The 13,294-nt window shown below is 33.0% G+C and overlaps 1 protein-coding gene across 3 annotated transcripts in view; it reads right to left on the bottom strand.

Annotated features, from left to right (window-relative positions):
* The window catches only part of SLCO1C1 (solute carrier organic anion transporter family member 1C1), a 51,639-nt gene extending 38,907 nt beyond the window's left edge, over positions 1 to 12,732 (bottom strand). For all 3 annotated transcript variants that reach the window (XM_008055876.2, XM_021711285.1, XM_008055874.2), the window contains exons 1-5: positions 12,521 to 12,732; positions 12,330 to 12,401; positions 7,561 to 7,714; positions 5,993 to 6,134; positions 876 to 1,008 (exon numbers count right to left, since the gene is read on the bottom strand). In XM_008055876.2, the coding sequence (XP_008054067.1) occupies positions 876 to 1,008; positions 5,993 to 6,134; positions 7,561 to 7,689 (404 nt within the window). In that variant the 5' untranslated portion in view covers positions 7,690 to 7,714; positions 12,330 to 12,401; positions 12,521 to 12,732. The remainder of the gene's footprint in view (positions 1 to 875; positions 1,009 to 5,992; positions 6,135 to 7,560; positions 7,715 to 12,329; positions 12,402 to 12,520) is intronic.
* Positions 12,733 to 13,294: the final 562 nt, after the last annotated feature.

Consider the following 13,294-nt stretch of genomic DNA (forward strand, 5'->3'; position numbering starts at 1 on the left):
ACAATAATCAAAGTGTCACTTGATAGGCAATTTTCTAAAATATTGTCTTGCTTTGAAACATTTTGGTAGGCATTTCACTTAGTTGACAAAAGGTAAAAACACAGAGAAGGGAGGCAGCATGGAAAGCCTTCTAAAGAAAGTCTGAAAAGGCAGAAGACCTGACAGAGGGTTCTGCTTCTATAATTACAAGCCACCAAACCTTGAAAAAGTCACTAAACTCTTCAAGTCAAGGGGTCCTCAGCTCTAAACTGAAAAAAATTACAGTAAAGTTCTGCTACTCTGTAGGTTGTTGTAAGGGTACAGATGATATAGTAAAGGTGAAAATCTTTGGAACTCCTATAATTGTGTGAAGGTACTAATGAAAGTACTAACAACAGCAACAAAAGTAGACCTTAGAGTTAGAGGCTACAGATACCTCTCTCTCCTCCATTGATAAAGGACCAAGAGATACTGTTTGAACATTGAACAGTTGTTTGAGTTGATTATACACCCCTGAGTCAATTATCTGCCAGCCAGTGTACTGTGATCCAGTATTTATTACCTGTAGCATTCACTTGTTACTCTTTTGACATTTACCACGTTAATTTCTTTTCATTTGTATATTTTGTTTCCTTACCTAAATTAAAACATTTGACTCAAAACATAGTAAAAATTTTTCTTTAATCTTAATGATATCAATATAGTCTGTCAAAATATTTTTTACAGATTATTGTCACAAGTAAAATTATAAAAGTATCCTAAAATTGTATCAAAGAGAGTGAATTAAAATAAGACAAAAATTATCATGGGTTTGGCTTAAATTGAAATAATGGTTATAAAAGGGAGAAATTCAGTTGTTTGATAAGGCAAGAGAAAGATGATTGCTTTAGACTTACTGCTCCATGAAGAACTGAGGCATTGCAATGAGCAATGTTCCAACTCCCATGATCAGGCACCCTGCTCCAATTATTTTTGGTCTGTGAAGTTTGGCTCCAAAGTAGCTAACAAATGTTATAACTAAGAGATTCCCTTTGGAGGAAAGAATAACACATTCATAAGTTGAGAACTTAGAAAAAAGTCAACAGCATAACCAAATGAGTGTATGTATTATATATGCAGATATAGCAATGGTTTTCTTTGACTAAACTCTCTCTCCACCATCCTTTTTTTCTAAATCTGAGATGACTCCTGAAGTTGTCTTCATACTCATCATTTCACTCACCTCATTCCTTGGTCAAAATTTTAATACCACCTCTCCTGCCTCATTTTACTCAATCTATGTATTTGTCCTTTTGAAGTATTTTATCAGCTAAGCATACTATAGTAGGCTTCCTAAAGATGCTCTTTTAAATATTCTTCGGTAGTTTTGAAGCAAACTTCCTTATTGTGTCTTCATTCATTCAAGTTTTTTACTAAAACTTTTATTAGTTTTCCAATTGCTCATGATGTATACATCACAAATTCTCTTTTTAGTTGATATCCCCTATAGAAAAAGTAGACCAAACACAGCTGTATTTCATGTTACATGAAATAAAATGATGAGACTATATTTACACAAATGATACTTTATAATTTGTTTATAAACCTTTACAGAAAATACTCAAAATAGAAATAAAAATTATTACACATAGACAACTTCAAGTATATATTAATATATAACCCCAGTGTTAACACAAATTTTATGAAATATAAAATATGTCCATCTATCTCTTTTTGAAAAAAATAATTAATGAATATGGGGCTTTTGAAGATAGGAATTATGCCTTTCTAAAATATCTCTAGTGAAGCATGTGAAACATTACTTTTAGTTGATGATGGTGACAACTAATTAGACATGCTTTTGGGAAGATTCATCATGCTTTTGCTGTGCTTTATAAAAATTGATGAAAGGGGATAGTAAGGGAACTGGAAACTTGTTTAAAATGTAGGTTCTTGATGGGTCCCAATAGTTTCTGATCCATGGATTTGGGAGCAGGCCAAGAAATCTGCATTTGTAATACTAACTCAAGTATGTTGACAGGGGTGGTTTCTGGAACATGCTTTGATAAATATTGTTTAGGATCGTAGATTCCAAGAAGTTTTAAAGACTTAGCTACTTTTATTTGACATATTTAGTTGTTAAGAACTATAGTGCTAGAGAGAATAAGAGCTTAATTTCCAAGGAACTGATTGTGAAAGCTGATGGGTAGCTTTGCTTTGAAGTTCTCCTCAATGTTTTCTAGCAAGAGTGTGTTTCCCTACATCTGTAAGCAATCATCTAATTTACTACTACTGTTCAGTCATATTGCCAGTTTTAGTCAATTGGAAAAAGAGTAGTAATTTTTATAGCTTAGAGGATAATAATCATGATAGTGAGAAATGTAACTCACACAGAGGCTCTAGTCTTTATGGCTCGAGGAAGAATTAAATTCTTCTTAATGTTCATATTTAAAAATAATAATTAAGCATGAGATTTCCCACTTGACATTTATCAAAGTTGACATTATATCAATAAGTATATCTATACTTTTGTTAATGTACCACAGTAAGTAAATCAAAATAAAGTGAAAGCTGACTTTCAGTTTACAGGCAATCCCCTCCCCCATCCAACTACATTCCACCAGCACCACAAAATAAAGAATATGTATTTACAAGCTGTTTCTGTGCTACATTAATGAGAAAGTCAAATACAAGATAATACAATTTTAGCATCTGTGCTACTATGGAAGTTTTTGCTTCCTTTATTCAGTATCCTTTCTGAGTTCTCAGAAGATACACCTTGAAAATAAATGGTGATAAATCATGTTTAAAAAATTGAATATCAAAATTCTTTCACATCATTATTATCATTCCAGATCATTGTATCTGATAAAGACAACAGGTTCACAAATATATCTCACCAAATTTTAAAGTTACAGATTCTCGCTCTCTTTTTATTTTTGTGTGTGCGCGCGCACGCACACACACACACACACACACACACACACACACACACACACACACATAATTTCAGATAATTTCAGATAATAGGAAAGAAAGAAAGCTCCTCAATACATCCTATAAGACTAAAATGCATTTGAAACCAAAATCAGGCAAGGACAATATAAGACAATTATAGTCAAAGTTTAATTATGAAGATGGATGTAAAAATCCCAAACAAAATATTAGCATACTGAATAAAGTATAAAAATATACACATCCTGACCAAGTAAAATTTGTTACAGGAGTACAAAGATATGATCAAAGAAGAAAAAACTTAATGATTAATGATTAAATCACTATATTACTAGAAGAAGAGCAATTTTATGGTTACTGTAATAGATATCATAAAAGCACTCAATACAATTAGACACTCATTTATGATAGAAAAAATATATATCTCAGCAAACCAACTTTTAAAATGTATCTGTCAAACCCAAACACAAATACATTGCTTAATAGTAAAATTTTAAAAGCATTTTCATTCAGGTCAAATACAAGAGAAAGATGCCCATTGCAACTGCTTCTATTCAATGTAGTACTTAGGTCAATGCAATAAGGCAATAACAACAACAACAACAATAAAAATCTAAGAGTTGGAGAGAAAGATAAAAATTGTCTTTTATTTCAGACAATACAATTGTCTATGCAGAAAACTTTACAATTATTATGGCTAATCAATTAAAATTAATGAAATTTCAACAAAGTTGTTGCACACAAATAACATTTAGAAGTCAATATTGTTCCTATGTTCCAGGAATTATCAAATAGAAAATGTAACAAAAAATATTTTCACAATAGAAACTAAAATTTTTAAAATGTAAGATACCTAACAAAGATTAGTAATATATTTATAGAAATTTTTTTTTTAAATATTGAAAACTCTTTTAAAGAGTCCTGACTAAATGAAGATTTATACTATGTTCATAGATGGAATATGGAACATGTTCATATATGGAAAGACTCACTATAAAAAATGTCAGCTACATGATCTGATTCATAAATGTCATGTGATTTTAATCAAACCAAATAGAATGTTTCCGAAAACTAATACAAGTATATCTAAGAAAATTTGAAGGACAAAGTTGGAGATTTTCCTGTCTGCTATCAAAGCTAATTATAAAACTATAATCACTAAGCCAGCCTTGCACTGAGTCAAGGATAAACAGATTTATGAAATGGTAATTGAAGTTCCAGCTACTTGGAAAGCTGAAGAGAAGGGATCGCCTGAACCCAGGAGGTTGAGACTGTGGTAGCTGTGAGTGTGCCACTACACACTCAAAAAAAAAAACAAACAAAAAAAAAACGCATTATAAAGAATTCAGCCAAATTAGTGGTGACTGGACATTTGGTTAAAATAGTATAAAGAGATTCCTACATCATACCATATTAGAAATCTATTTTAGATTGATTAAATACTAAAATGCAAAAAACAAAACTTTTAAATATTTAGAATAAAGTATATAGAGAACATTTTTAAACAAATAATTAAAATCTGAGAACTATTAAGATGTTATAATATGAAAAACCTTTTATTTTCTTGGTGACTGTCACTTTTGATAAAAAGCCTTTGTTATTAAAACAAACAAGTAAAAATTTTACTTAAGGGATAACTTGAGTCTTCAGTATGTGGACATTAGATGATAATGCCAAGAGATAGCAAAGGATAAAGGACATTATTCTACAATATAGAGTAATGAAGATAAAGGGTGGTAATGAAAGGAACAAATGAAGATAGAGGCAAAAGAAGTAAGACTAAGGTCAGAAAATTCATTTGTCTGTAAATCTCACTCTAGATAATTATATAAAAACAATTTTTGAGCTGAAGAAACTTATAAATGACCTGGATGAAATTTTTTCTTGAATTCCCAGTTCTGATGCAACTTGAGAGTGAGAGTCAATATTTGATAGAGAGTGCTAAATTTTCATAGGAAGTGGAAAAAGACTTTGACTCTAAATTCATGTTAATTCTTCTAGACGATTCTAAGGGTAAAATTATTTATTGAATTCGATGTTTTAAAATGGCTTAAAACGTCTCTTAATTCAATTCAAAACTTGCATCACAGGTTTGCCCAATCATTTGTTTGATTGACACTTAGGAATTTCATTCTGGGAGGAATAAAAGATGGATTTGGAAATCAAAAGCTTGAAGTGAAAGGTTACCTATTCATTTTTAAAAATTGTTTCACTGATATTCAGAGTAAAGACTAAAATATATAGTGTGAACTAAAATTAATAAATTGTGGAAGAGTTGAAAAATATCCCTTCACTATTCTAAATGTCATTTGGTCAAGCTAAAATTGGAGCAGTTAGAGGTTTAACTATAGCATGTATTTGAGTCCAAACAGGTGTTAAGGCCTACAGAGGGTACTATTTTGTTTACTTCAACAAAGAATTAAATCCTCTTGGTGTATCAATTCAGGAAGCAAATGAAGTAGGATGTATATACTCTTTAATGTACTTCCAAACAGTGACTAAAATCACTGAGTCTTTTCAAGTTCTATAGTCTCTTGCTAACCAAAAACACCTGAAAATAAAGTTTTGATTGCCTGCTCTGATCTTGTATTCTTGTTAATAGAATCTCTTTTTTCTTCTTAATAGGTCACTAGTAGAAAATCCCTTTTATGGTTTAACTTCTTTAATCATTGCAATAGATTTTGTGGTAGATCTCATTTGGTTTCTTTCAAATTTCTAAAATTGAATCATAAGGCCCCCAGGATATATCTTCTGTAAAGACACTTCCTACGTACACATAGCTCAAAATACCAATAGCATCTTAGCTTTTCCAAGAAAGTCTCTTACACTGAGAACTCTGAATTTTGTGAGTCATACAATAATTAGTACTTGGGGAGGCAAATTTATGGAGGCAAATTTGTTGGTGTTATGAATGAGCAAATTGCTTCTACTGTAGCATAAGGTCATGGCAAATTCTGTCCAAACATGATTTTACAAAGAATCAGAATTCAGCAGACAATAGAATGAAGAGAGGATGTCATTTAGTCATGCTTAGAAGATGTTGAGCTTAAAAGTAAAGTCAAGCATCTGCAATACCTACCAATTTCAAAACTGCCATCAATAACTCCCACCAGTGAAGAAGGGATATCAAACCTTCTCTCTATCTGAGTGATGGTGCTCTTCAGATAACCTTCTGCCAATGCTTTGGCAAAGTAAACAAAAGACAAGGCACCCAAGAACACCTGGAAAATATGACAGGCACATTTCATTTGACTCCAGCTTTACACACAATTGGAAACTTGCTAAGCAAACAAACAAAAACACAAACTAAGAACAATGTATAATATCAGGTTTTTTTTTTTGTTGTTATTGAAGATTTAATTAAAGCACCAATACAAGTTTCCTTCAGCCTCTAGCACATGCAGATTTCTGAAAACCCAAATTCTCTTGGAATTTAAAGTGCTCATATGCTGAGTTTCATTCAAAATGTATTTTGAATTCCTTTTTATCCCTTTCTTTCACCCTCCAACAAAGGACACTGCTTTGATACAGCCAGGATCCTTGGCTCAACCTGTAATCCCGTGCTTTGGAGCCCCAGGTGAGTGGATTGGATTGTCTGAGCCCGCGGGTTCAAGACCCACCTGGGCAACTTGGTGAGACCTCATCTCTACAATAAAATATTTTTTTAAAAAATAGCCGGGCGTGGTAGCACGCGCCTGTAGTTCCACTACTTGGAAGGCTGAGGTGGAAGGATCACCGGGGCCCAGCTGGTCGAGACTGTGGTCTGGGCTAGAGAGTGAGACTCCAGTCTGGGCTACAGAGTGAGATTCCAACTCAAAAAAAAACAAAAAAAAACAAAAAAAAGAAAATAGATTCAGTGTATGATGAGACAAAGAGATGAAGGAGCCATTCATAGGTAAAAAACTAAACTCAAATAAAATAAAACTATAAGGCAAACACTTGGCATTTTATCACAAATCTAGCACTTGTGATTACATATTTCACAGTAATGGCGTGTGCTCCAGCAGGGAACATAATATATAGACTGAAAAAATGGAATTACTATTCCATATGTTTAAGTCAACTCATATATTTATTAAATTCATACTCAAATTCTTTCTCAATGAAAACACTTTTGGATATCTTGCTTATGTATTTTTCTAGACACAGGTCTATAATGGAGTATTCGTAAGGCGGGTAAGTGTGTATGCAAAAAACCCCATATTTGTTGGATTAATGTTTGGTATAAATAAAGAGTGGGAACTTGTAGTCACACAAAGCACCATTTAAAAAGCTACTCTTCACCCTCCTGTGTAACTTGATTCCCATTTTTATTTGTAAAATAATTTACTTGTAAAAATGGAGATAATGTAGATGTTTGATAGATTAAATTTTATTTCAGCGCTTGGTACAATTTCTGGTACATAGCAGAAGTTCAATAAGTATTAGTTTCTACTATCTCTCACTTTTCTATTTAAGAGGAGCATTCAGATGAACACAGGAAAGTTATTTAAACTACAAGGTCAGGCAGAGATTGTTTGTACCACATGTAAGGTCTCAGATCACTTTGTTAAAAAGAAAACAATTCTTGTTCTGACTTTATTACATAGAAGATATTTAGATAGAAAGCCAAGAGTATTAACTCCACCTAATTCTTTGTTACTCTACCTTTAGTTCACCACAACATGGTTGCTTTTCCTCTGAAGAAGGATATTCTGTTTTAAAGGAAGGACTTCCAACAGGTTGCACTGAAGTTTTGCAGAATAACTGAATATTTTCTTTGGATGAAGTATCCATTATAAAAATGTTCCTTGACTTTGATCTGTCAAAGTTGATTTTAGAAGAAAATAATAATAATTATTATTCAATAATGTACAATTTATTAAATAATGTTTTTATTCAACAGTGGTCCACAATTCTGTAGTCATAATTTAAAGTGAAGCTACTTTTTGCTACCACAGTAAGTTGGCAAATATTTCAACTAAAATCAACCAGGATATTTGATGAAGTAATCCTGCTGTTGGGACTCTGTAGCCAGAATTCTTTCTCAATTTCTCCAGTTTAAGCTTCATTATGGCAAAGAAAAATTTAAATGTTGCCTTTGGAATAAATAACAAGACAGAATTTTGCTAACTTTGTGAACTTGCCAGCTTAAACTAGAAGTAAGTAGGAAAGTAAGGAGAGGAATTCAAGCATTTGAATATTTATTCATTAGAATTAAGTCTTTAAAACCTTTAAATCTATCTTCCTAGCAAAATAAATAGAAAAGGTTTACACCCATCATAGATTTTTAAAGCATTTTATAATTCCTGAAGCATCCAAAGTGAGGTTTAAAATATGACACAGAAAAAGAGATCCAATTTGTGTAACATTTTAGTTTGAAAAATAAGGAAGTAGCATCATTTGTACTTCAGGCTTATATTTAATTCAAGTGAAAGGACAATGCTGGCATTCCTTTCTGCCTATGCCTAATTTTCCACCTCCCCTCACTCTTTTGTCCTGACCAAACATATTTTCTCCCTGTTCACATCAATATTTACATATCCTATGACCCTACTTCTTTAGGATGCCACCTGGCTCAGTACCTGCCTGATAATGTAATCTAAGTCAGGGGATTTCAAAAATGATATAACTTCCGGATACACCTAATATTATCAGGTGACACAATTTTACATTAATACAGATCTTCTATATCAATTTATCACTAACTAAAAGAATAACACTAGGAGTAAAATTTTAGGTACCATGGTAGAAATTTAGGCTAATTCTGCCAATGTCTACACTATCTTGACTTTATGCAATGCTTTTTCTGTGTTTACTAAACCTCAACCTCCATAGTTCGAATTCACAGATACTATCTTAAACTGAAGAATCAAGTAATAGCATAAACATTTTGTTTTGAAATATAAAGTCAAATAACATAAGGCCTAGACAATTTAAACGTTAAGTATTCCTTCGGGGAGTGGAAAATGAGTAAAGAAAAGGGAGAATAAGGGCCTTTAAAAAATTATTATTAGGCATGAATATTGTTTAATTTTATAAACACTCATAATTTATTTTTTTAATGGACAAAGTAAATAAAAGAGAGTGAAAAAAATGTAAAAACCAAATAAGTAAACAAGCCAGAGCTAATAATATTAATCCAGATCAAAATCAAAGATACAGGGATATAATATTAATAGAATAAAAACACAGATGTTTAGGAGTATAAACCATAAAAATTATATGCAACATACAGAAATAACTTTAAAATCTTGACAAAATGGATAACTTTTTAGCAAATGTTAATTAGCTGTAATTATACAAGCCAGAAGAGAAAAATTGCCAAGAAAGACATTGTCAAAAACACTCTCTAACTATCCCCTGAACAAAGCCACTAAGGATAAATGATGTAAAAGGAATGCCTTATCAAGGGATATTCTTTAAGGACAGATAGCAGATAATGGAAATAAATGATCATTGTCTTCATTCATTTGACAAAACTAAAATTATCTTGATAACAAAATCTCACAAAGATAGCACAAAAAGAAAAACATCAGATCAAGTCTATAGGTTATCAAATTCTAAATAAAATACTAGCAAATTCAAATTAATTAATATTATGATATTAATTAATATAATATATAGTAATGTCATAATTAGTATTATTCTAAAAGATGCAACAATAAATTAGTACTGGGAACTTTATTCACCTAAATTATCACATAAAGTCTTCAAACTTAAAAATAATAAGCTCATGCCTGTAGTTCCAGCTACTTGGAAGGCTGAGGCGGAAGGATCGCCAGAGCCCAGCAGGTCGATGCTGTGTTGGCCGGGAGCGGCCACTGCACTCCAGTGTGGGCGACAGAATGAGAATCCAACTCAATAATAATAATAATAATATTTCAGTAGACGGAAAACATCAGGTGATAAAATTCAACATCCATTCCTGATTTGAAAACAAAAATTAAACAAAAAAAAGATATTTATTTACCAGCATCTCGTATCAACAGCCAACTTCAGAGATCCACTGAACCACTAAGACTACTTTTCCAGAATAATATTTTGCCACCACAATAAAAAAGGGGTTTGGGAAATACTGGGTTGTAGAATGTTAAATAGATTTCTTCTTTTTTTTTTTTTAATTGGAGTCTCACTCCATCGCCCAGACTGGAGTGCAGTGGCCGCTCCCGACCACCGCAGCCTCGCCTGCTGGGCCCCGGCGATCCTTCCGCCTCAGCCTTCCGAGTAGCCGGAATTACAGGCGCGCGTTACCACACCCGGCTGATTTTTTGATTTATTGTAGAGATGAGGTCTCTCCAAGTTGCCCAGGCGAGTCTTGAACCCGCAGTCTCAGGCAATCCACTCACCTCAGCCTCCCAAGGCGCCGGATTACAGGCTGAGCGACCGAGCCCGGCTTAAATAGATGTCTTTACTACAAAACTACTGAGTACCTTTAATTGAACTCCTAGGGAGACCAATTGCTTAAAAAAAAATCAAAACAAAACGACCTAAATGTCTAGCAAATTATAGTATATTAATGTAATGCAATGTTTTAAAACCATTGGAGATTGTGTAAACAAGTAAATATAGTTATATAGATCTATGTTGATTATAGAGTTGATTTTTATTTTTGAAATATATTCCACAAAAGAGTCTATATAATAAGCTATTTTATAAAAGCAACATACATGTATTCACATATGCATATGTATAGAGACAAAGCTTCAAAAAATTATAAACAAAAGATAACACATTTCTAGTTGGTAGTATTGCAAATGATTTTTTAATCTTTGTGTTTCCATATTTTCTAATTTTTCTGAAATGAACATGTATTACTTATACAAAACATATTTTTAAGTATTAAAAATGTCACCAGGCAATGAATACATAAACCATAAAGACTTTAAAATACAAACAAATAATATTAACTTTACAGCTTAATATGCAATCTGTTTTCTAAAAAATAAAGTATATAATTCAAATAGGCCTTCTGTTTTAGGGGTTCAGATGTCTCATTATTTCTTATCACTTATAATGCAAAACCAATGATCAGAAAATGCAAATAAATTGTCCAATAATAAAATATGCTATAATTGATCCTAAAATTTATCTTAAAAGATTCAAAGGGCTACATCTAGAATGCAATGTTAAAAAGATAATCATATTAATATTTTAAAACCTGAGACACTAAAACACATTTTGAGTCTTCTTAATTTGGAGGTGCTGACACAAATATCGTTCTAATTGGATTCAGCAGTGTTCACAAAAAATAACTACAGTAATCTTAGTTGATATTGTGTTAGGGCAAACTAATATCCAGCTTAAAATATTGACACTGCATAAATGTACTGAAAACATAATTTTATGTTGACGGCTAATGTAAATCACTGCAAGTATAGCATGTTCCAAGGAGGCTACAGTTCATTGTGAAAAGGAAGAAGGAAGCTCAAAGATATGAATGGAAAGATCCTTGGGGCATGTGGGCTCTCTCTCTTCATTTGCAACTGCAGAAGTAGAGCAAGAGCACACAGTTATTCAGAAGGATTTGTACTTGGCAAATCCTTAATTGATCTCCAGCCATTTGAATTGATTCTTCCAGGAAAAGACATATGACAAAGTTTCATTCAATACATTGGGTTAGCGTATAATTTATTTTGGAAACCAAAGGAAAACAAACCAAACAGTTTTAAAATTTATTAGCGCTCCAAAAAGGTGAATTATATGTTCAGATGGATTTGAAAATCAATCCTTAGTCTAAATGCAGAGTGCAGGTGCCTTAAGAAGGTTGTAGTTAGGTCGCTCAGATGCACTCAACCCCTGTGTCTGAAACAGTGAATAGGACTTTATCCTGCAGTCAGTTCCAAGGACCACTGCAGAGAAAGTCCTTAAAGGCAGCCAGTCCCCTCCTTCTTTTCTCTTAGTCATCTCCCATGAGGGAAACCTCTGTCCTAGCTTGACTTCTGGACACCAGGAGGCTTTCCTTCAGATGAACTAAAAAATAACCTCAGGGTACTTGATGAGAAGGAGTTTATGTTCTTTGGAAACTAATACCTTCCTCATACAAATAATTATTTGTGTCAGATTCATATTTAATAAGTACTATTTTGGTGCCAGGAAATGTGTGTACTTTTTTATCCTGAAACAATCCAACCAGTTTAGTATTATCGTTCCCATTTTTAAAATGTATGACTCAAAGCAGTTAAGTGACTTGTCAAAAGCTACCTAGCTAATAAGTTTTTCAGTCAAAATTTGAACTCAGATTTGAGTTTATCTGACTTATTTAAAAAGTCTTCTCTCCTGTTTCCACCAAACTAACAAAAGAGGTCCATCAACTTTCATTGAGATTGTTATGGATAAAATACAAGTAGTGCAAAAATTAAGGGCTTATTAACTTCTTTCCTGAGAGAATCAGGCATACTAGTCACAAAATACAAAAAAAGAAAACCAAATCTTACCTGGAGGTAGAGATCAAAGATAGTCAGTTCCAGTCAATGTGCTCACTAAGAGGCCAAGCCACACGCCACAGACTGAAAGAGGAAACTGAGGCAAATTCCAGAGCAATTTTGAACAATTTTGCCAGGTAGGAAGAGCTTGAGTGAACACAGAGCAGATTATGGGAAAGAAAAGATGAGGGACATGGTCTCACCCCTGGGCAGTCTCTTTTCTTTCCTCTTTCCTCCTGGCCTCTTTTTTCTGGCAGTCTGCAGAGAATTGGCCACGCTGGCAAGGCCACTGACGTGAATCTCAGCTCCCAGGGCACAGAAAGAGCTGAAGCCTTTGAGCCATTTCTTTGCAATTTGCTGCAAGTTTAAGGCCACACGTGATAAAGCTTTCTTTATGGGAGAGAGTGAAAAAAGAAAAGACCACTTGTGATCTTACTTGCTGATTCCCAGAAAACACAACTCTGCAGGGGGCAGAGGGTAAGGGAACAGAAGCCAGAGGAGGGACGGAAGTTTGTAACAAAGACCCCTCCTTCTCCTTCCAAAAAGTTTTTAAGCCAATTGTTCCTCAGGGACATCACTGGGATCCTTGTGTTTTTGTTTGTTTGTTTTTGTTTTTGCTTTGTTTTGTTTTTGAAAAAAGTTTCTTGGGCTAAATTACTGCATGGTTTTCTTTTCTGACCAAATATTAGGTCAGAATCAAAATTCTGCAGAGCTACAGAAACAGTTAATTCTTAGAGATACGATCAATTTTTCATATCCATAATTTCTGAGTCTTGAAAACAGAAAAAGAAGGAAAATACATTGAATTTTTGGCATTCAATTATTTCTTCTACCCAATTCTAAGGAAAAAAGAAATCCCTGCACTAAGAAATTCTATAATTCTAAAAAAGAAAAAAAATTCCAAGATAACAATTTTAGAGGATTCTGAACAGTATTCACTTACATTTGATTCCAACCAATAAATGAATTTGCTACCA

Source organism: Carlito syrichta, unplaced genomic scaffold (genome assembly GCF_000164805.1).
Source record: "Carlito syrichta isolate Samal-C Ts95f unplaced genomic scaffold, Tarsius_syrichta-2.0.1 Scaffold302012, whole genome shotgun sequence".
NCBI classification, from domain to species: Eukaryota; Metazoa; Chordata; class Mammalia; order Primates; family Tarsiidae; genus Carlito; species Carlito syrichta.